General features: G+C 37.8%; 1 protein-coding gene across 1 annotated transcript in view; it reads right to left on the bottom strand.

Annotated features, from left to right (window-relative positions):
- LOC109088484 (unconventional myosin-Ic-like) overlaps positions 1-21,883 on the bottom strand; it is a 39,150-nt gene extending 17,267 nt beyond the window's left edge. The window contains exons 1-2 of the mRNA XM_042739648.1: positions 21,701-21,883; positions 21,433-21,608 (exon numbers count right to left, since the gene is read on the bottom strand). Of these exons, the coding sequence (XP_042595582.1) occupies positions 21,433-21,525 (93 nt within the window). The 5' untranslated portion in view covers positions 21,526-21,608; positions 21,701-21,883. The remainder of the gene's footprint in view (positions 1-21,432; positions 21,609-21,700) is intronic.
- Between the last annotated feature and the right edge of the window lie 2,026 nt (positions 21,884-23,909).

Genomic DNA, 23,909 nt, shown 5'->3' with positions numbered 1-23,909 from the left:
ACAGACCATGACATAATTTGCTGGCCAGCTCAAGAATAATATGTCCTGCCCTTTGAAAGATCATTACCACTGAAGTGAATACAGACAGCTTTTACTTTGATTAAATATTTACTTTTTGAGGAGATAATTGTTTTCATGCTATGGCCGCCAACTGACAAAACAGTTCTATACTATTTTTATAGCTAAATAAATTATTTAGAATTTCAGACGACACATTATACTACACAGCTTGAAAAATGGATATATTTATTTTGAGATATGTAAAAGATTACATTTAACAGTATTATTCAATTATTAGTGCTTTTAAAAATGAACTTTAAAGGGATAGTTCAAAATTCTAAATTCTGCCATTCGTTCCAAAGCTGGGAAACCTTTGTTCAACTTCAGAACACAAATTAAGATATTTCTGATGAAATCCGAGAGCTTTCCGACCCTGCATAGACAGCAATGCAACTGACATGTTCAAGGCCCAGAAAGGTAGTAAGGGCATCGTTAAAATAGTCCATGTGACATCACTGGTTCAACCACAATATTATGTGTTTTGGTACTCTCATGAACATGCATCGAAGTTAGACATTGTTGAATAAAATCATTACTTTTGTTTCCTTTGTGCAAAAAAAGTATTTTCTCAGCTTCATAAAATTACGGTTGAACCACTGATGTCACATGGACTATTTTAACGATGCCCTTACTACCTTTCCGGGCCTTGATGGTGGTAATTTGTGTTCTGAAGATGAATGAAGGTCTTAAGGGTTTGGAACAATATGAGGGTAAGTAATTAATGACAAAATTTTTGGGTGAACTAGCCCTCTAAGGGAGCACTGAATGCACAGGTCATCTAATTTTAAAATGTAAAAATGCAGGAAATAAGCTTGTACAATAAAATATTGAAATTACTCTAATTGGAAATCAAGGTCATACAAGGATCTTTGGACTCAAGAGTTGTCTGAGAGTTCTTTGTGCATGTTAGCAAATATTATCTGTGCATCACCTAGACGTAAAACACTTAGAGCCGCCAAATGCCAATATAAACAAATCTAACCATTCATTTAGAACAATAAATATGCCACAATCAGAAAGCAGACCTTGTCCCCCCCAAGACCCCTTCCTATAGCACTTTCTCCAGAAACTGGTTTTATTATGGCATTGTCCTTCTTTGCAGATTTGCTTTCTTATTCTTTCTTTCCCCCTCCTGGTCCCGGTCTCCTTCCCCATGCATGCAGGTCTATAAGGCAAGCTACGCGCCTTTGCCATGTGCTCACTTTTTCCAAATCCTGCTCTGCAACGGACTGAAAAGCTCTAGACACGACCATGGGCAAATTATTCACTCTCCATTTCACTCTAACCTCCTCTGAAAAAGAAAGATCAAAGAGGGAGCAGTTTGTTCTTTGTGAACAATAATTGTCTTTCGCATGACCTTCTAATATTCTACTAATTTGCTGGGCTCTTGTGTGCAGAGCGGTGTCAGAGAGATCTGCTGAGTCAAGCTGCCTTCGTCAGCACTTCTCACATAGCAAGAAAACATAGCAGTCTTCGGAAACAGGCGAATAGGGACCAGAGCTTTGATTACACAGATTGATTTTTGAATGTGCAAAAAAACACTCAAGTATTTCATTTCTCTAAGGACAAGTAAGCGATTTTGTCCAGTTAACAACTCCAGATATAACTGGAGGATGATGAAGAAGAATGTATTGTGCATTTTTTTCATAATTAATGAAGGCAGTGGATAAAGGGCACATTCCTAGATATCCAGAGCATAGTCATGTGCTCCTCCCCTTCTCACCGGGAAGAGTGGAGAATGGTGGAGAAGAAAAGCACATCTTGTCTGCTTGCTTATGATTTTAATCTTTTGAGGTTACCAACTGTTTCCATCCTGATTGAGTCATCTGGCTCACTTGTTACCTCTCTCTTCTTTCCTCAGGAAAGAACAAGGGGTGGAGACACCCAGACTTGTGGAGAGGCACAGCTACATTAAAAACGATGAATGCATAAAAGCATTTCTTCAAATATGGTCACTATTAGAATTATTAAAGAATTATTAAATATTTGTGTAAAAATTTTACACAAATCACTTCACAACTATCACAACGAACAATTTTGCCCTTAATACAAAAGTACAAGTGCTTAATTAGTAGTTATTTTAAAAACATGTCTATGCCCCGAGCTGTCATATTCAAAATATAATTTGTGATGGTGAGGAAGTGACACTGTAGTGAAAACCTTTTACACTTTCAGGAAAAAAGAGACAAAATTAATAGTGCCCATAGTTTAAAATTTTTTTTTTTTAATTAATTACATTTAAAAAGGCTTCCCACATCATTAACCAAAAACAAATGTGGGATATCTTTTTTGTGTGTGTTTTGTTTTGTTTTGAAGAGAAGCGTAGAAAGATCAGACTGCTGCAGCTTTGTTTCATGCAGATGGTCAAGGGGAGAAACATTTTTAGCACTTCTCCAAATGTAATTTTTGCCCCTACTTTGCATGCCTGCGATTGCTCATAGTCATGAAACTAACAATGAAACACGTGCAAGTACTTAAAACACACTCAAAAGTGGTACAAAGACCCCAACATGGGCTTTGCAGTGCACCACATTATATCATTCTCTAATTAAGCCATTTTCATCAATAAATCTTCAAAGAAGATGTCTTAACAATGCTTCTTTAATTACCGCCACACAGATGGCGAGAAATTCCATGAGTGACATTGTAATTCACCCCGGTCTGCTGAGTCGATGGCTTTCCTGTGTTGGTTTGGAAAGTTAGCTGGTGGCTGACAAACTTCAGGGGGAAAGCTGACAGACAGGTGTGACTGGCTCTGGCAAAACAGGTGAAGATTTGCACCCCCGCCACATGCTGAATTTACAAACATACTCACAAAAAGGCCTACTTTTTGACTTTGGGAAGATATAAAATGACCAGTTATCCTTCATTCCAACCTGCCCAGACAATGCAAGGCATTCATGTCCAGAGGGCATTTAAAGAGCATGAGTCGGGAGAAGTGTAAACTGCTTACTGGACCGCCACAGTATTTCATTCTTACAGCGTTTCCCACCCAATCACATACAAATATTTAGCTATGCCCTTCCCTAATATCTCAGGACAGGGAATCTCGCATCTCCCAAGTCATTCTGAGCAGCATGTTATTACATAAACTTCATTTCCTCTGCCTGAGATCTGGCTCTTCCTGTGAGCAGTGCAGCTGTTTAGCAATTCAGTGGAATTTCAAGTGAAACTGCACCAGATACCATAAGTCTGTTGTCAGCCATTCATCGGACTTCTGCAGTTATTTGCCTATGATGAAAAGTGCTGAAATTTAATCACATATAAAGTATCGCTGACCACAAGGTTTGTTTATTTGTATGTGAAATGATGCTCTGGAAACGAATCTTGTAGCATACTACGACATTGAATGGGTGACGGTGAAAGGCCTCAGAAACCTAAAGCTCATACGATGAGATCTTAATTTTGAGTGCTTGTTCTTGAAGTTTCTGTTGGCTTTCGGAGGACGGTCGCAGATGACAGAGACAGGAAGAAATGTAGCAGGGTGGACTGGTCCGATGATAGACGCCAGTTTCATTATCTCTCTCAATCTCACTCTGTTTCTAGCCTGGAATTCAAGAGTGAGTGCTGCTGGTTCAAAGCCAGAGATTGCTTCACTGTGAGATGACACTATTGCATAAACACAGAAACTGACAGTCAGAATGCCCAGCCTAAAAGAGGGTCCCAAGATAGGATCAGCGCCCGATAGGATAGACAAACTCCAAATCCTTCTTTTCAGAGGAAAAGTGGTTTTATATTTATATTACTATTTCATTATAAACCACATGAGCGATTAGAGATCAGCTGATATTCAAGCCTGCTCTGCTGAAGTAACTCATTGTTATGAAAAACCTAAGTCAATGGGTAATACATAATTGCTGTTTACAGAATATTTTGTAATATACAGGTATTTTATAACATTTTTAATTTATTTATTTATATATGAGTTTTTGAAGTGAATTATGAATTACATATTTATCTAAATACACAAACACCACCTATGTATATTTGTGTGTATATGATAGATAGATAGATAGATAGATAGATAGATATTGTATATTATAAAAATCCATTTTGTGCTTGCAAAATCAGGTCAGAATCATATAAAATCCATGATTCCCCATAAACCTTGCAATCCAGTTGTGCTAGCAAATCATTACATAATCTAAACAAAAAATAAATTGATGACTTTGGTCCAGAATCACATATTTCACTTTCATAAGACCCTGACTGACATTGCAGAAATCTCCCATCTGCTTTTGTTTAGTATGGAGCATGCTGTGGCTCTTACCATGCCTCGATACTTCATCTTCCCAATCTTCCCAGCTTGTTGCTGTAAGTATATGAATTATAAGTATTTCCAAAACACTCTCTTGTTTTAGAAAGTGTGCCGAGTTTGTTATTTCAACTTCTTCTGCACCATGTGTGGGAGCGTCCCAGCTGCCATTTCTTCAGCTTTAACTTTCCTCTCCTTCCCTGCGACTCTCTCTCTTTCTCACTCCCTCTCTCCCCCCTCGCTGCCTGCAGAGGCACGAGTCAGTCCTTCTGAAAAGTGACAGAGTCTTTGACTCGCTTGCTCTGTCCTCCTGCAACAGGATTTACAGCGAAAGCTAAAACTTTCCAGCCCCTCTGTAGTAGCCCTGCATATGCCTGTCCTTAAACACTAGCCTGTGGCTCTTTTACAAATTATTACAAACAAAAACAAAATGTAAGAAACAGCATATGAACACTCCAGCTTGTGGTGACAGGAGGAAATGTAGCTAGTGAGTACAGCAAGTGAATTTTCCTCTTCCTTTCCCGCTGCCCCAGTGCATGCTGAAGCAGATTTCGGATAGGAATCCGTCAAGGAGGTAAGATTGATGAGCTTTAACCTGGCTCAGTTGCCTGAGGAAGAAAAACTGGCCAAGTGCACTTTACAGTGCACAGGTCACACTCACTTATAGTGGTATGCTTTGAGTTTATAACCTGATGTCTTATCACCTTAACAAATGGTTGATTTATGATTTATGTTTGATAAACAGATAGAGAAACTGATAGAAAGAATGATAAAAATCGAGAAGACCTTTACCAAGGTCACTACTACTGCCCATAAACAGAGCAGTGCCCTCTACTGGACACTCCAAATGACATAACTGTGCACAGAGAAGCTTAGAGAAATGCTCTGGATTTAATAGAAGTTGCAAAATATAGGCGTGCAGCATTGCACACTGTGTGAGACGTATAAATCTGCTCTTTCAGTCCTATCAATCTCTCATTCTCACTCGCTCCCTTTCCCACTTATGCCAACATAATCAGAGACCCCGCCTGTTGGAATCGGAGTAATATTTTCCAGACGGTGTGAGCTGCTCTCTCTTTCTCTCTTGGAACACTGGCATTACAGGTTTGGGGTGTAAAGGCCTTTCCACACTGAGTGCAATGCGAAAAGAGAGGCGAATCGCAGACGAATGGTGCTTTCACGCCGAGCGCGAAACGATTGTTCGCTAGGGCTACAACAAATTATTATTTTAAGATTATTATTATTTTACAGCAGTTGCTCTGGCCACGTGATGTAATGCTCAAATCTTACTGAACGGACCATGTTTTCGTTTTGCAAAACTGAAAAGATTCATCGGATAGGTTCGGAAAAAACATTAGCATTTTCGGTGCACAAATGTTCGCGGTCTATGTGGAAGCATCCATACAAATCTATTGTTTTATTCCAGCACGTCATCGCGTCCGATATTCGTTTCACTTTTTTTCACGCTCAGTGTGGAAAGGCCTTTAAGAAGCACAGGGAAAGTCAGAAGTATGTCATATGTTGGTATTATAGCTTTGCTTACAATCTGCTCATTGTGTGCACACCTTTCTATCAGTGTGTGTGTGCTAGCAAAAACTTTATTAATTTATGACAAGCGGCTGCAGTCAATGGATTACAATGGTTGTCTAAGAAACAGGATAAATAAACGGCGGTTTCTAAATGGTCCCATTGTTTGATCAGGGTCACTTTGATCCATCTTTCAAAAGCTGTCTTACTGCCATCTTTTAATCTTGGGCAATAAGGAAATTTGTTAGCGCTCCACCTTACTGTTCTTAGAACAGAGCCAAATATGATGGTAAAAAGCTCTTCTGATAGAGATAGACAGAACCTAAAGAAATAGCTGATATTTAAAATGAACCTTTTTACTTTCCACGTGAAACAAAAGAGAATTTTGAAGAATTTTAATGCTGTTTCTTCCATAAGACAAAAGCATATATTATGGAAGATTAAATCTGCAATAATGAATGGATGAATTAATTAATGAATAATTATGAATAAAATATAAAGAAATTATAATGAATTAAATTATTAATATGTATCATTTTTATCATTATTAATTTCAACATTTTTAATCAACAATTACATTTATGAGTCCATAATAAATATAATTTCCCCACTGGATCATTTATTTATGTACTCATTTTGAATTTATTTTGTGCAGTATATTTGTTTTATCACTCACATTTCCTCATTTATTTATTCAATTATTCAGTCTCTTCGAATACATGTTTTTATATGACAAACAGCTGCTTGGACATTCTGTAAAATATCTTCTTTTGTGTTCCACAGATTAAAGAAAGTCATATGAGTTTTAAACATGAATAGTTTGTTTTTGAATGCACTAAGAAATGACATAAGGCATTGTGTTAAAGATAGGTTAAAGAGGGTTAGAACAGCCAGACTCTCTGTACTCAGAGTCACCCTTCAGGTCACTGTAAGAACAGGACTCGCTGCTCCTCACATTGCCTTCTGGCGGAGAAACAAACACTCTGAGGTTTTGTTTATTATGTGGGGCGTTCTATTCCTTAAAGTGGTCAAGTGACATCCGTGGGAAATCAGTAATGGAAACTCTGGCTTTTTTCCCTGCATGCCTGTTGTGCTCTCACCCAATTTATACTCATATTAACCACTTTCAGGGCTCCTGCCCTACACTTCCTCTCTCTTTATTACTTAATCTACAGAATACATTCCTTCACATGCAGAATTTTAATAGAATTTAAAATAGAATTACAATTAATGCATCTTTGCTAAATCAAATAATTTATTTATTTAAAAAAAAATTCTAGATATATTACCACATCAGGAAAACGCGTCCTAATAATACCTAATGGTTTGCATTTTTATGTAAACATTGGCATCTAGCTGAATGTATTATTACTTAACAATAACTTAAAAACTGTTATGCAAGTGACAATAAACCAATTATGGAAGCACACTTCAAAAATCCATCTGAAATAATAGGACAGACAATCCGGCACCTCTTTGAGGATGATACTATTATCCAGGATGTACAAATTCTAATCTTGCAGAATATACATGATGGATAGTATTCAAATAGTGTGCTAATTGTATGCCAAAACATTTTTCTTTAGGCTGAAATACTTGGAAAACATTTAATAATGTAAATGAAATTTTCTAATACATTTTTTCTTTTTTATGGGAATTCTGAGCATGCTGCATGGCACGTTACACCCACCGCTGAAAAAAATCAGAGATGAGTCATAGTTCAGTCACTGGACTCCTCTATGTTCGCCTCCTCTGGGTCTCCTGCCAGCTCTTTGGAAAAAGTCAATTAACCCGTGGACAAACAAATAAATTTTCAATCCCTTTTGTTCTCGACCACAATCTTCTGTCCACATTATTTATTTGAAATTGGATCCTGGTAAGGACTTAATGATGTGGGCGAAAGGCAATTTAATTCACATTATGTGTAATGAGACTTATGAAAATGTTTGGTTATTGTACGTAGTCATTCCGTTCCTACCTCCTCTACTTCTCTCTTTCTCTCTCTCTCTTTCTCTCTCTCTTTCTCAGCCCCTCCCTCCTTCTCTCCGCCTACTCTGTCACAGGCCTATTTATACTCTCACACCAAGACAGGTCTATTTGTAGAAACTGTTGTGTTGGGTAGAGGATAATACAGAGGAACCAAAGATCAAAGCTATGAACTTTGGTTGGCATGTTATTCTTCAACAAAATGAATCCACTGACCAGCGTTGAGGTTAAGAAAAGACAGAGAGGAGATCCTGAGTGTAATGAATGAACTTTAAAACCCTCTTCTTTTTGGGTTTAAATGGTAGAGTTTCACTTTTCACCTCTAGAAGGCTTTTGTTTGCTTTTTTGCGTTTCTGCTTTTACTTTTTGTATTTGTTCATGACTTAAAGGGAGAGTTTACCCAAAAATGGCCACAAGTTTTTTTCTTCCAAAGAACACAGGAGGAGAAATTTTGAAAATGTTCTGGTTACCCTTTTTTATGCAATAACAGTCAATGGGAACTGGAACTTTCAAGCTTCAAAAAAACACAAAAACACTAAAAAAGCATAATAAAAGTATGAGTCATGCACAATATTACATACCTTCTGAAGCCATGCAGTTTGATTGTGTAACAAACAGACCTAATTTAAGTCACTGTTCACTTGCAAAGTTCCCCTAAAATGGACTGTTGATTGTTGTAGCAGGATCAATGAATTAGTGTCAGTGAATTAAATTCAAGAACTGAACCAGTTCAATTCATGAATGAATAATTCAAACTGATCCAGTTTACAAACGGTTCACAATCAATTTACTGAAATTCATATGTTTGAATCAACATCAGGGAGACATTTTTGGGTTAACAATCACTTTAAGACATCCCTGTGAAAATAGTCACAGAGAAAATACAACACAAATACACTAAGTCCTTCTTTATTTACTAAAGTGTCAGGGCCTTGAGCAATGGGAGTAGTGAGAAAAGCCTGACACTGGGAAAAGGCCCAAAGCATCACGGGAAGAGGAAGATGGGAATGAGATGAGGGCTGGTTCATGAACAATTTCACATTTATAAGACCTGCAGAGGGAAGCAGAGACAATAAACCAGAGAAAATAAACCAAGAAAAAGGACTTAGGACAAGGCAGTACATAAGAGAGGGAGGTGTATGATGGAGGCGAAAAAAAAAACAGAGGGAAAGCTGAGAGTGTGTGATGTCAGAACAGAAGAATGGAATGTGGGTGTTAAACAGTCAGCACAGGACTGGGGACAGCAACAGAGTGAGAGGTAAAGATGGGGGAAACCCATCACTGTCACACCACAATGTAGTAATCAATGTTGTGTAACTAAACACGGTCACTGTGGCAACGTGCAAGTCAGGAAGTTGTATGTTGACTGAGAGAGTGAAGCTCACTGCATTATCTCTTTCGTTTCTTCTCATCCCTTCTTCATGTGGGTTTTTTCGAGTCATACAGTACCTCACATGCTGGTGTGAGTGTCTGCTCGCTCCACTGAACAGGGCTTACACATTTCCAGACAACCTGGAGGCTCTGAAATGATCTGTTTTCTGGAAAAGAAAAAAGGTTCCCATCCAAAACACAAAACCGGGCTCAAGTCCATAGCACATGAATCATTTAAATTCTTAGGAAAACCCATGGATTCAATGGATGCACATTTTTCCACTCTATATTTCAAAATATACCATACAAATAAACCATATAAAAATTGTAGAGATATTTATTAAATATTTGAAAAAATGTTTGGCATATGGGGGCGAAAACTGGCATTCCCTTAGGATTTTATGAAGAAATAATCCATCAATGCTTTTCAACAGAGGTGAAAAGGTGTATGAGGCAAGAAATCTCTAGTGGGTGAAGCAACATGTTTGGAGGCGGGAACCGGAACCACCAGAGACACACCCACTTCTTTCACAGCCAACAGGTTAAGAGGGAGGAGAGGAAAGGACAAGCATTACTTCATCCAAGCCTTAATTTTTCTCATCAGAGTTGTTGCAATGAGGTACAAGTGGACAAGATTGTACTTCTCAGAGGAACCTCAAACATCCTACTCATGCAAAAGCCCTGTCCCCAACCTCCAAGCGGCGCTGGGTTTTCCAGGACTGGCCTGGAAGAACAGCACAGCACAGCGCCGCTGCTTAGGGCCAGCTGGATCTCTCATTGCTTTCAGACAGCAGCTGAGTTGGCAACGCTATGGCCTGAAGTCTCCTCCTCCGAGATCTTAGAATACCCACAATGCCTTATAAGGGCAGGTTATGCTTCTAAGTGTGGGACAGGGGGTTCCCACAAGGGTTCCTGTCTATATCCAATGCTGAGAGGATGGAGGATGGAACAGTGATGACACTGACACTTCCTCTTTCTTTTTTTCTTTCTTTCTTACTGAACTGTCCAATATAAAATAATTTTAAAAAGTTAGTTTAGTTATTAAAATTATATAGTATTTTGTATAAACAAATTCAAAATAAACAGCAAATAGTATTGATTTATAAAGTAAACTTTAGTGTTTACTTTAAATATAACTATCCAATATGATAAGTAAAAATGTTTTTTTTTTTTAATATTAGCTCTTAATCAAATTGGTACCAATATATTATGCATGTCTAGTCTAGAGTGCTCTTAGTTTTGAATATGTGTTAAGATAGGATCTGAAATTTTTTCCTCTATATCTATTTTTTCCTCTGATAAGTCAAGGCAGTTGAGCGGTCAATTAGAGATGCTGATATTTAATTTTCAACACCACATCCACTGGAAATGGCTTGCACAACAATCCTTGAGGATGCTGTCAAAATACAGATGACAGGCCTTCCTGTTTTCATTGTTTTCCACTTCTTCAGAGGTCCGAGATCAGCAACAATCAGACTTTTTCTAGCAAAATACAAAGAGCAGTTGCTGATTTCAAAGTCCGATGGCCTACAGTTGGCCCTCTCACCTCGAACTGTCCCACTCGAAGAAACGTGTTTTAAACAATCAGTCATTATAAATGCAGTAGTCCTCTCAAGTCCATCAAGCAACATCTCAACTTTTCTACTTAAAAATTATAGCACACATTTTTTAAATTTTAATTCAGCTTATTTAAATTCCAATACAAATGTGTGTAACATCAATTCAATTTCAGGAATTTGAATTTAAAAGGCATTCTCAGCTCATTTCTGAATGGTGCACAACCGTGGAGGTCACTAGGTCACCAGGCATCCAAGAATGTTTGACTTAATCAATCAATGCAACAAAATAAAAAAAACTTCATTAATGTACTGTAATGGGTTCATTTGAGCATTTTGTGACAGGACTATATTGAAATCTAATCTTTAAGGAGAAACCTGAGCACGAAGCAAACAGTTTGGAATCCCATTGTGAAAATCTTTTGCTCCCTAAGGAACACACTGAAAGGACAAGACGGCCTATTACAACATCCTATTTCAACATCTCAGCTATGACTGAGCATGACAACATCACTTCAGTATCCTGCATGGCTCAAATGCAAGTCATGGGGTGAGGTTAACACATAACGTATCTGTGCACACAAACACAGCGTTCAGGCGCAGACCATTTGGCACGATGGCCAGCTGCTGACCAGACGTGACAGTTTCATGCACAGAGTCACCACACCCATTCATTCCACAAATTACAGCCATAATTATGAAATACCAGCGGTTCCCTTAGGGAAGGACAAAAAGGCAAATAACCTTAGGCCAGTGTTAATGCTGACCCACTGGGAGTGTATACAGACATACCCATAATAGGGATGGGCATTTTAGTCATTATGACTATGAGTACTAAGGGGTAGAAGCTTTTGCTTTTTTTGCATCGAACTTTTGTCTTTTTTAGCATCTTGTACATTCACGTTCAAGAGGATGTGGTTGGCATGTTTTTGAAATAAGTTAAAAATCAAAAATACAGCAAAAATACTATGAAATACTATTAAATCGAACTGTTTTCTATTTGAGCATTTTTAAAAACGTAATTTATTCCTGTCAGCGCAAATCTGAATCTGCAGCAGCCATTACTCTAATCTTAAATGCCACATGATCCTTCAGAAATCATCCTAAAATGCTGATTTGCTGTTCGAGAAACATTTCTTGTTATTATTAATGATGAAAACTGTTGTGCAGCTTAATGTTTTTGAGATAATGGTAATAACCTTCTACAGGATTCAAAAGTACAGCATTTTTTCCCAAATAGAACTGTTTTGCAAATGCCTTTACTGTGTCGGCACCAATAGCCTCGTGGTTAGATCCTCTACATACATCTCAACTCACCTCAACCCAACCCCAATTCAAATCCCAACTCCATTTCCTATCCCCCACCCCCCCTCTCCCCACCCAACACCCAATGCTTTCCTGTCATCACTCTACTGTCCTATCCAAATAAAAATACATAAAAGCCCAAAAAATTACTTAAAAAAATGCCTTTACTGTCACTTCTGATCAATTTAATAAATTCAAGCTGAATAAAAGTATTAATTCCCATCAAAACAACAACATCAAAAAATTTTACTCATCTAAAACCTTTGGACGACAGTTTATATTCATTTAAAGGATTAGTTCACTTCCAGAATAAAACTTCCCTAATAATTTTCTCACCTCCATGTCATTCAAGATGTTCATGTCTTTCTTTTTTTAGCTGCAAAGAAACGAAGGTTTCTGAAGAAAACATTCCAGGATTTTTTCTATATAGTGGACTTCAGTGGGGATCAATGGTTTGAAGGTCCAAATTGCAGTTTCAAAGGGCTCTAAACGATCCCAGCCAAGGAATAAGGGTCTCATAGAAAAACGATTGGTCATCTAAAAAAATAAAAAATAAAAATGTATATACTTTTTATAAACAAATGCTCGTCTTGCACTAGCTCTGCAATGCACATGCACGACTTTACGCATTATGTAATCACATTGGAAAGGTCACGCATGGTTAGTTATTCGTCTGTATACTTCAGTTCAAAAAGGTAGGGTAGAGTGAAAAACTCATCTCATTTTCTTCTCCAAATTCAAAATTTTCCAACATAATTTTTTACTTTTTTTCGCAAAGGGCGTTTGACATTCTTTGCTTGTTTGGTTTGTAGAAATTGGGTCGGTACTACCACTTACGTCACAAATGACCTTTCCAACGTGACCTTTCCAACGTGACCTTTCCAACATAATGTGTGAAGTCGAGCTAGTGCAAGATGAGCATTTGTGGTTAAAAAGCATATACATTTTTTTTTTTTTTTAGAAAATGGCCAATCATTTTGCTAGATAGACCCTTATTCCTCTTCTGGGATCGTGTGGAACCCTTTGAAACTGCAGTCTGGACCTTCAACCCATTGGCTGCCACTGAAGTCCACTATATGGAAAAAACTCCAGGAATGGTTTCCTCAAAAACCTTAATTTCTTTTCAACTGAAGAAAGAAAGACATGAACATCTTGGATGACTTAGGTCTGATTAATGGTTAAATGTATCTAAAACAATTTCTGAACATATTTGAGGACAACTGCTGAACAATTTGATGCGCTCAATATCTATGACAACAAATCAAATTGTAATTACATCATACAGCCATTCTTTTCCAATTAAGGAATATGTACATGACCCTTCATTGTCTGGTAGAGGCTACAACAGCATGTCTTTCATAGTAAATCACTTGTTTTTTTAACTGAGTCATTCTACGTCTGTTAATGTCTGGGAAATGAGGTGCTTTAATGAGGTATAGTAGGCATGTTGATGCTGAATGCTCTGAAACATGCCAGGACTGAGTTTCACACATACTCTACTGCGATATCGCTAACATCAACATGCGATAAAATTCCTAAACAAGCCTCCCTATAATAGAGTGCAAGAGCCTATGAACTGTGACTCTTAAAACTCCTTAAGTAAAACTAGTATGAGTGTACAATGACTTTAAATACCAACTCAATTTATTTCTCAAGTTGCATCCCATTTTGAAGTAGTATGGTTTGTAACAAATTTAGTAACATCACATCACACATCTGAAACATTATTTCATTCAACTGGAAAACAGCACCTGCTTGAATGCAGTCAAAACTGTTTCATTTGACAGAGTACATAGTGTAAGTGCACTATATAGTGACAAATTTACATTTGTGAAAAGAGAAATCCAGTGATTGCTTAACAAATACTGTTTTGAATCAATCATTGATTTTCCAGCCACCACCCCTATAATATATTCATAAAAATTACCAACAGCTCTGAAGCGCTCAGGCACTATATGTATATTTCTGTGGTCGGTGCAAGGCCACACCTGGCCCGGATTGCATGACTTATCTTCATGCAGGAGAGAGCCTGGTTAAAGGTTAACCCATGCCTTACAAATCTCAATGCGATCATGAGAAGAGAAGGCAGCTCATGAATTTTTCACATCAAAGGTCTTTGATAAAGACCATTAGTGAGCTCTAAAACTTGATTTATCCGGAGCGGTTAAAAGGATGAGGACATAAGCATGTGAAGGATGGTACCATGAACCAGATAACACACAGAATGGCTTTGGTTCTCATGCTTCAAGGGCATCACGGTTCTATCTACAGTGTGAAAGGGTCACAAATGTCATCGTGCTTGGGAAGGAACTAGAGCAGGGCGCCTGACTTGTTCATGCCTGTGAAGCATGTATGCTGGAACAGAATGAATGCAAACAGGCATGAACAACCTGTTGGGGGTATGGTGAAAAGATGCAATTCACCGCTGAAATTTCATCTCAAAGTTTACCTCTGTCAGAAGGAATGTAATGAGAGTTGGTGTTATAATAATCCCTCGACTCCAGCCACAGTGTTCGCCCTTGTCAGTCGTGACAAACTGTAAGCCTGAGTGAAAGAATCCCAGATGGATTACAGAATATCTCACACCATCAGGTTAATCAGTAGTCTGTGTATGTGTGTCACTAAGCGAAGCGAGGATTTTAAGCTCCCAAACCACACAGTCAGCACAAGACGAGTAATATGAGCAGGTACACACAGCTGCAATCTCAAATGACAGTCATTCAACTCAATTTATGAAAATAGAGAAAATGTTCGACTGACTCTCTGCTAAGCAAACATGCCTCATTTTTCTTGATAGTTCAGGTGACTATTTAAGCCTGAAAAACACCATGGTATACTGATTTGACTACTTTAGTAATTTCCATGAGTACAAATCTTAATATTTAAGCATATAATTATATTCTAGGCAATTGTGCAGACCTTGAGCCAAAAACTCATCACCAAACACCAATGACTTATGGATACATATGGCTACAGTTATTTTAGACACTTCCAAAACAGAGATGGAAATGCAATTTTTAAATACATGAATTATGTTTCCATCTTTGTTGCCACAGTTTTGGAAGTGCCTTTTTCGGTTCTAAAGAAGGGGGTGTCCCAATACTTTTGTCCATACAGTGTATGTTGGGGCCACTGTACATCCAAGTACCTGAGCCATAATAGAGCATAGTACTTTTTAATGAACATTAGAAATAAGAATCTTGAAATACCATTCAAATGAGTCATCCAGTAAAGTTTTAGAGCTGTAGATAAAAGGCTTTGGTCTGGCCTTTGCAATTTTTCCCTGATATGGAGCAAAGCGGAGTCCATGGGCAGGGCCCTCAATGGGAAATTTCAAGTGGAAAAGCCACAGCTAAATTAAGAAAAACTGCAGATCCAACAATGAGCTCATGACTTACCACAGGGCATCAAAACGTTTACAGTCTCTCTTACCCTCTGCTCCCTCCACCTCCATCTAGTTCTCACACTAAAACCTAGATTAAAACCTGCTAGGCTGTTCCTGTAAACAAATAGGCTATCTAGGCTACTGCCACTCATACTTCATTCCGCTATGCTAACATTTCAAACCACAACTCCACGAACGCTTTTATCTACTGAAAAAAGACTCTGCCATGTTGAGCAAAAGACTAAATGTTTAAAGCAAACATGAAAGGCGTTCGCAACCCTGCAATGTGACGTAACAGGATATTCAACAAGAACAAAAACAATGTGGGACCAGAAGAGCTTGACTATTTTAACGAAAGATTACAAAGACAAATGAATTGCTCAGCAACATGCATTACAAAGTAAAGAGGGTTAAGTTCATATAAAATGACCTGTAATGTAGCATCAGCTACAACAAAAATTTACACCCAAATAGGCCCAGAACGTATCTTCAGATTAATGCAGGGTAGAGACACGTTTATGTGGTTGTTACCCCTGAGAACTTCCTGTTCTGAGTGCTTCAGACACAGGTGTATCCCCTCTGAGATCTCTCTGGGACACGCTGACAGATGGCTGGTTGACAGACCAGCAATGAGGGAAGAACCCGCTCTAAACCAAATATTCCTCCGCAATCTCACCATCTTCATAAACATGATGAATGGAGAATAATTGGAAGATAAAGAAACAGACTAAACAAGAAGTCTCAACAGTCGATACAGCAAATGTTTTTTGTCTAACACAAAGTAAGCTGCATGATGGAAAAGTTAACACACTGCACACTTGTATTGCTCACTGCTGACAGACGTAGAAAGTTAATTGTCTTGGGACAGCTGGAAAATAGCTCAAGTACAAAGTCTCCCGGCCTCTGACCAAAAACCAGAATCCTGCTGTTCTAAAAAATATGCTCTATCTCAAAGTACCTCCCTTTGTCACAGTTAACACTGCATCAATTACAACCCTGAGTTGAAGAAATAGTTTACCCAAAAATGAAAATTTACTTAATGTACTCAGACGTAACAGATTTAACAAATTTAGCATTACATCACTTGCTCATCAGTGGATCCTCTGCAGTGAATGGGTGCCGTCAGAATAAGAGTCCAAACAGCTAATAAAAACAGCACAATAATCTACAAGCAATCCACACGACTCCAGTCCATTAATTAGTCTTGTGAAATGAAAAGCTGTGTGTTTGTAAGAAAAAAAAATTAACATTAAGGCATTTTAACTTCAGACAGTCACTTCTGGCCAAAATTCAAGTCCAGAATTTTGTCCTCTCACATCAAATATTTGTATTGAACTGTTTTCACTTGTAAACACTGCTTGATCTGTGCATATCACTTGTGAATTATTGTGATGTTTTATCACCTCTCATTTTCACGGCACCCATTCACTGCAGAGGGCCCACTGGCGAGCGAGAGATGTAATGCTAAAATGTAACTGTTCTGATTAAGAGACAAACTCATCAACATCTTGGATGGTCTGAGGGAGTGAAATTTCAGCCAATTTTAATGTTGGGGTGAACTATTAATTTAATCAGTTTTGCAGGGATGTCTTAACAAGATTAGTATTTTGTAACACTACCGTTCTAAATGAAAAACACACAGTCGTTTTCCAAGAACTGTATGACAACACTGTTGTTTGAAAACGCACGGCACAAACACCATAAGCTTGACAGTTATAGCATTATTCATCCGTTCACAGAAGCCTAAGCAACTGTCAGCTTCTAATTGTTGTCAATTATACTAGTTACACCATCCATGCAGTGTTGCACAATAAAATAGATCTCCCACTGTAAGCAATCCATTTCATTTGACAGGAGCATTTCCGTTAGGTTTTGTAACACGTGGAAATGGGAATGATACACAAGGAGGGATGTGAGCGAGGACACTTGAGGACATGACCTGACAACGACCTTAAGATGTCATCAGCGCTGTGCTGCTCAGCTGGCAGCACAAGTGAAAGAAACATCCTCATATATGCACCCTGACACAGACAGTGTAGTAAAAATAAAACATTCAACACAATTTTACAAGCTTGGCCTCTCAGGGTGATGCTGATAGTATACTCCCAGTGGAATTTCTAATGTAATTGGATTAAGGGAGGTTAGTTTGGAATGACAGATAATCAGCAGCTGGTCTCCTTTAACCTCCCCTTATCATTCCATCCTGAGGAGTCCTGGAAAAAATGTGGTCTGAAGCCGCCTGAATCACTCCCTAACAAATGGAGCTGAATGCATGTCCACAGTTTTGCACTTTTAAGCTTTGGAGAGAGTGGTTTGTTTGTATAACCCTCATGCATTTGAATCAAGATCTGAACAGGTCAGGGAAGTATTTTCATAAATAACATGGAGTAAAACAACAGGTGAGATCCATGTGGTCATATAAACACATGACAGACTGACAGTTGCTGTGTGTGCATTAAACCCCACTGAGCTACCACACGCCTATGACGCCCAAAAATGCTGTCTATCTAGGGATCTCACTAACCTATTAGCAAGAAGTGTTGGAAAGTCTGACTCTTTTCCGCGAATCAGTTCTTTCCAACAGTTTGTTACAAAAACGCTTCAAAATGATTATTTATTGTGATTTCATTTTATGTTTTATTTTGGCTACATAACAATCGTTTATTATTTGGTTCAAATGCTCTTACTATCAATTCTTATCCGAGAGTGAACTGCTCTGATTCTCGAAGGAATCGTTCAGTCCGGTTTTGTGGTTCAATAAATTCATTGAAAAGATCCGAGTCGTTCATCAACTGGACATCTCAAGAAACCAATCTTAACGAAACATCATCTTGATAATCCGCACACATGCACTCACATACGCACGTGTGAACTCAAAACTCATGTGTCATAGACGTAGACTGACTTTGTACTTTGATTCTAACTGAAATGAATGGCGTGTCAAACACTTACCTTGATTAAAGCACGCCGACTTCAAATGCTGCAACGTCCAAATGCACCGGTCGCTCAATGTAATAACTGCATAAGAGAAACCCAGCAGTGATGGGAAACTTGTTCTCAAACTTGAGCTGTAATCTGGACCTTTACCTCCTGTGTGAATCCCACCGACGAGAATATTTACCTCTTTGAGACACTGAAAAGTCGCTTTTACAGTTGTCTAGGTCACTTAAGCAGACGTAGTAAAAAATGACTGCTGGAGAAGATTCATGTGTTTAAAAACAAATAGTAATGCTCTATTTTAATGTGAGTACTGTGCCATGAAACTTGTACTCAGTAATGGTTTGAAGCGGGTGTTAGCAGCCGGCACCCGCCCTCTCTCTCTCTCTCTCTCTCTCTCTCTCTCTCTCTCCCTCTCCCTCGCTCTCTCTCTCTCTCTTTCTCTTTCTCTCTCTCTCTCTCTCTCTCTCTCTCTCTCTCTCTCTCGCTCTCTCTCTCAAGATCGCTACCAGGAAGTTCCCGAGCAATCCCTCGGTTAATAAAATCACATGTAAGTTATATCCTGGACTTTCACTTCATTACAATAAAAGTAAGATCGTTTAATGAACATGTAGAGTGCGTTTTGTTTAAAACTACCCTTTTTCATTCATTAGATGATTTGTTTTATTTAAAAGCAGAAACAGCAGCACTCCTTGCTTTCCTCACATAAGTGAGCATACGTGGTCATTCAGAACGAAATTTACTCGTTCTGTATGTAATTTTAGATTAAAATAACTATCGTGACAAATATATCAATCTTGCGGTACATATGGCATTTTAGATAAGGTAGTTAGGCGTCACTCGAAAGTACGCTAGCGTTATATCGCCCTCTAATGTCAATTGTCAAATACTGTATTACAAAGGGTCTTCGATCTTTTTCAATGCCCACTAGTATGATACTAAAATGACACTACAAAGATTCTATATACCAGGGCTTATTTCATTTCAATTTTTTTTAAATTCTTTTTCTTTTTTGTTATTTTATTATTTTTATGTCAGAATTTTATATGATAGCCTATTATATAGGTTTTCCCCAATTTTTAATTCAGATTTAGTTTTAGTTATTTTAGGCTACATCAATCTAAACTAAATGAAAATGAGAAATGTAGGCTTGGCAACTATAGCTGAAAGAAAATAAGTTCATTTTTAAGTAATCATTTTTAATAGCTTTAGTTTTAATTCACTATAATAATCTGGAGAGATTAATGCATTTTAATGATTGAGGACAATAAATCATTTAACTGAAATTTAGCTAACTTTATTTCATTATTTATTATTGTTATTTACAAAAAAAGTATTTGAGCTTTAGCAATAATTAGCAAACTCCCTACATTAATGACACTGACCCCTTATGAGCTGAAATCCCCTGTTGAAGGTCGCTAATATAATGCAATGACAAGCCAATTAATCAGTAAACTTTAAAAGTTTCAACTCTAAAACAAAGATTTACCACTGACATTATTATGGTCAAATCAACTATTCTTTCAGATTTTATTTGACCGGACCAAAATGAATAATGCCAATGTGACTCATATTCACAGAATCACAGCCATTCATTCTGATCATATTTTTCTTTTTTTTCAGTCCACACACACTGGATAATGCATGTCCTGTGAATGGCAAGCCGTGTTTTAACATTTCACTGTATTAATAAACACTGCTGAAACAAAATCCCCCTGTCAAGGTGACCTCACCCTGATTATCCATGTGAAGTGCAGTGTCATGCAGTAGCCAGAGGGTGGAGGGATCGATTCTGCCCTTGTGCTCTTCAAAATTCAGGCCATCAAACCCCAAACCCACATTAAGCACATTAAGTACCGGCTGAAGGGAGAGGAAAGGTTGTATCCTGTTGACAAGGCAATGTTGGACAGACAGGCTGTACTAAAGGGTGTGTCCATGTATCCCGTCACGGTCGAGTGGAAATGGGCATTAAAGTAATTGTTCCTGCCTTTATCAGTTAATTAATAATAGTACAGCATTGTCTTTCTTATTAATGATCCTCCCTCTCTTTTTCCATCTCAAACTCAAACACACCCAGAAAGGGTGACATGACCTTGCCAGAAAATCAGGAAAAGTATGCTTTTCTGGAATTTTCTCTGTCATTTCCTCATCCAAGTAGCATTCCATTCCAACCGCTAATAAATGGATTCTAACCTCAAGTGGTTCACAAACTAGAAAAGCTTTTGGTTAACAAAATATGCGAAAAACAGATTCTTATCAGCTAGATTCCAGTATTACACTATAGACTAAAAGAACCATAAAGAAAGCTCTTCAAACAGAACAAAACAAGTCACAGAGAACAGACAAAGAAAAAAGAGTGCACAGGTTATGAATTAAAGGGATGTGAGCTATTTTCCTTTTTGCTAAACAAATTAGAAACATTTATGCCATCCATAAGAAACATTCAAACATCTGTCAGAGCTAAAGGTAATTTTCCTTGCACACAGACAGTGTTTAGTGTACACCCACATTCCTTGGAATGTATTATTTTTAAATGGAGTAATCCAGCCCCATTCCTCAAAATCAAATAAAAGCTTCTTACAGCTACCATATAGTGACCATATATTCCATATCAAAAGCCATCTATGTACTGCAACTGCTTTCTATAATTTATCATACAGTTCTGAGATGGATCAAGTATTGCAGAAAACAAAACTATAGGCTGGTATTCATTCAAAAGCTTAATCATAATCTAAACCATAATCGACACTTCACATATTCATTATACTATCACTTGTGGTTGCTTTATTATAAACAAGCATGTGCTGACAATCATGATCTCGCTTACAGCATGGAAAATTCGAATGAGTCTCGGTCTTAGGGCATGCAAATCTATGACACGCTTTGTTGAACCTAAAATATCCTGACAGCTATCACAAAAAGTAATTTGTTAAGAAACTGCTGGGTGCAGTTGTCTTTATTTAGTTATGCAAATTAGTTTCACAGCAAAGAAGACTATTCGTACATTTACATGCATTCATTTAAGGGAAGCTTTATCTGAAGGGACTTACCTTAGTGCAGCTTTGGCAGTAAAACTCTCCATTTTTCCCTGGAGGCAGAATGATTTCTCCTGTGGGTATCAGCTGGATCCTCAGCTCCATCATGTCGTGTCTCTTTGACCGTGTACGAGTGTCCTTCCTCACTCTGTGTGAGGGGCGCTTCAACCCTCACTGGTGCTTCAGCTCTGCTGGATACAGGAGAAAGAGGGACGGTACTCATAAACAACAAGACACAAACAAAAAAGTAAATCAAACTGTTTAGTGCTATAGTAGAATTTACCTGTCGCCAAAGAGAGACTCAATGGAAGTTATTACAGATGTGTGAAGTGTGTCCAGAGCTCGTCTCACAGCCAGATGTGCACTATAATTAAAGATTCCTGACGCTCTGAGCATTGAGAGTCTGCCGTCAGGGCTTCCTCAAGGCTTCAGCATCCTGTCCTCGACATTCCCAGGATAAACACCGGAGGAGCCCACTCTTTTTTCCCTGCACATGCTTGAATCAGATACAAGTTACTCCCACATATGCTTCTAAAAACAGAGTAACTTTCCTTTGCATTTTGATGATGACAGGTTAAAGGAAATATCATTTTGGTGGAAAGGAGGGGTTGGATGTGACAAATAATGGCTTGACAGACAGGTGGTGAAGCCCTGATACAAATAATCCACTGACCTTTAGCCTGACCTCAGCATTCCTTTTTGGGCACAAATATCCATATCCATTTATATTTATTATATTAATTATTGAATCTATCTATCTATCTATCTATCTATCTATCTATTTATCAATCAATTCTTTTAGAATGAATTAATTCTTAATTCTAAAACCATATGATAACGTTAGGGCAGGATTGTTCGTGTTTGCTGTGGAGTTCCTCTTAATAATAAATCTGTTTACAAAATAACACATTGTCATTCTTGAATGCGTTTAAGTATTTAATTCCAAGAAAATGTGAATGTACTGTAAATGAATGACTCTGTAAAATATAGCTTGTTGGAGGGGAAATGACAGAGACACACATCCTCTGACCTGTGACATTAGTTGAGACATTCATGATTTCTGGGCATCAACAGGAAAGAGTGGCCTTGGCATCCCAGAACACAGTATAATCTAAATTTGGGTAAAGGCACAGATCTCTGTCAGCATAGCATTTAGTGGGTTACATAAAACTGACTTTTTATGTTGACAGTTTAATGACTTTAGTTGTCTTGCCTGCATATAGCTTGCTGTGATCACTAAAAACAACAGATGGTCAGCATAAGAGCAAAGAGAAATGACAGACTGAATGAAAGATCTCCACTAAAAACAGATGAACTGCAGGCGGTCGGTTTAGACTTCAAGACTCTGAATACTGGAGTAATGATATCCTGTTTGTAAAAGAGGGAAATCATGGGATCGTTGTGAGGTGTGGTAGGTGAGAATGGGTGAAGGGCAGTGCAAAGATAATGGATAACTATAGCTGTTTTAACCTGGTAAACAGTACTGCAAGAGTTATGTAAGAAGCCATTTAGAATAGCTCTCTTGAATGTTACTGGCAGCAACTAGGCTATTTTAGAGGAAAAGGAAGCATCACATATTTCAGTGGCATCCTATTTCCTCTGTCTTACTCTTATTCTTTTGCAACTTTACATGCAGTATTTCTCAAGTCTCTGCAGTATTCTTCTCAAAAGCTGTAGGTTTTCTTGTGACTTGTACTGTAAATGTAAACAAAATGAATAGTTTTCTCTCATACAACAGTACCTTTTCCCATTCTCTTAAAATGTGGCCATGTTATTGCTTGATTTGCAAAGCGATTGGAACATATCTATTTTTTATTAAAAATTAAACGACAAGGGCGGATTTAGTGAATTGGGGGCCCCAGGCAAATATAGGAATGGGGCCCTATACATTTGCACACATTTACCTAGATACAACCCTCGAGGTCCTTTTTTGTCGTGATGCTTGCTGCTGCACAATGGTGCCAGATTGTTGTGTCCAATGTTTCTACATTTTTTATGTACATGTTCTAATGGGATTCTTTAATTTACATTTATTCATTTAGCAGATACTTTTATTATTTCATGTTGTAGACCACGAAATAGCAATTGATTTACCATTTTTTTTAGTTTTAACATAAAACAAAATAAATTATAAAATGATAAACCTCACAACTGAAACTTTATATTTCTGGGATGAGTCAGAAGTATAAATTATTATATTATTTAAAACAGATTTATGTGAGTGAATATTCGCATTGGTCTGAAAAAAAAATTCATACCCCATTAAACAAAACTAAAATTCATTCTCTGCCAGTAGGAGGTGCTTTTGGAGTCAGAAATATAGTGGTTTCCCCGGTAACAGCTCTAAACAAAACAGCTCAGCTCATAAATGGTACTTTATCAGGTAAAATGAAAATGTGAGTTACCAGCGTAAGCCTACATTTTATTTTAGTCATTTTAACTTAGGGCTGTCAATCAATTAAAATATATAATCACAATTAATGGCATGATTG

This window comes from Cyprinus carpio, chromosome B15 (genome assembly GCF_018340385.1).
Source record: "Cyprinus carpio isolate SPL01 chromosome B15, ASM1834038v1, whole genome shotgun sequence".
NCBI lineage: Eukaryota > Metazoa > Chordata > Actinopteri > Cypriniformes > Cyprinidae > Cyprinus > Cyprinus carpio.
The sequence above is the reverse complement of the archived record's forward strand: the minus strand, read 5'-3'. Positions and strand labels throughout refer to the sequence as shown.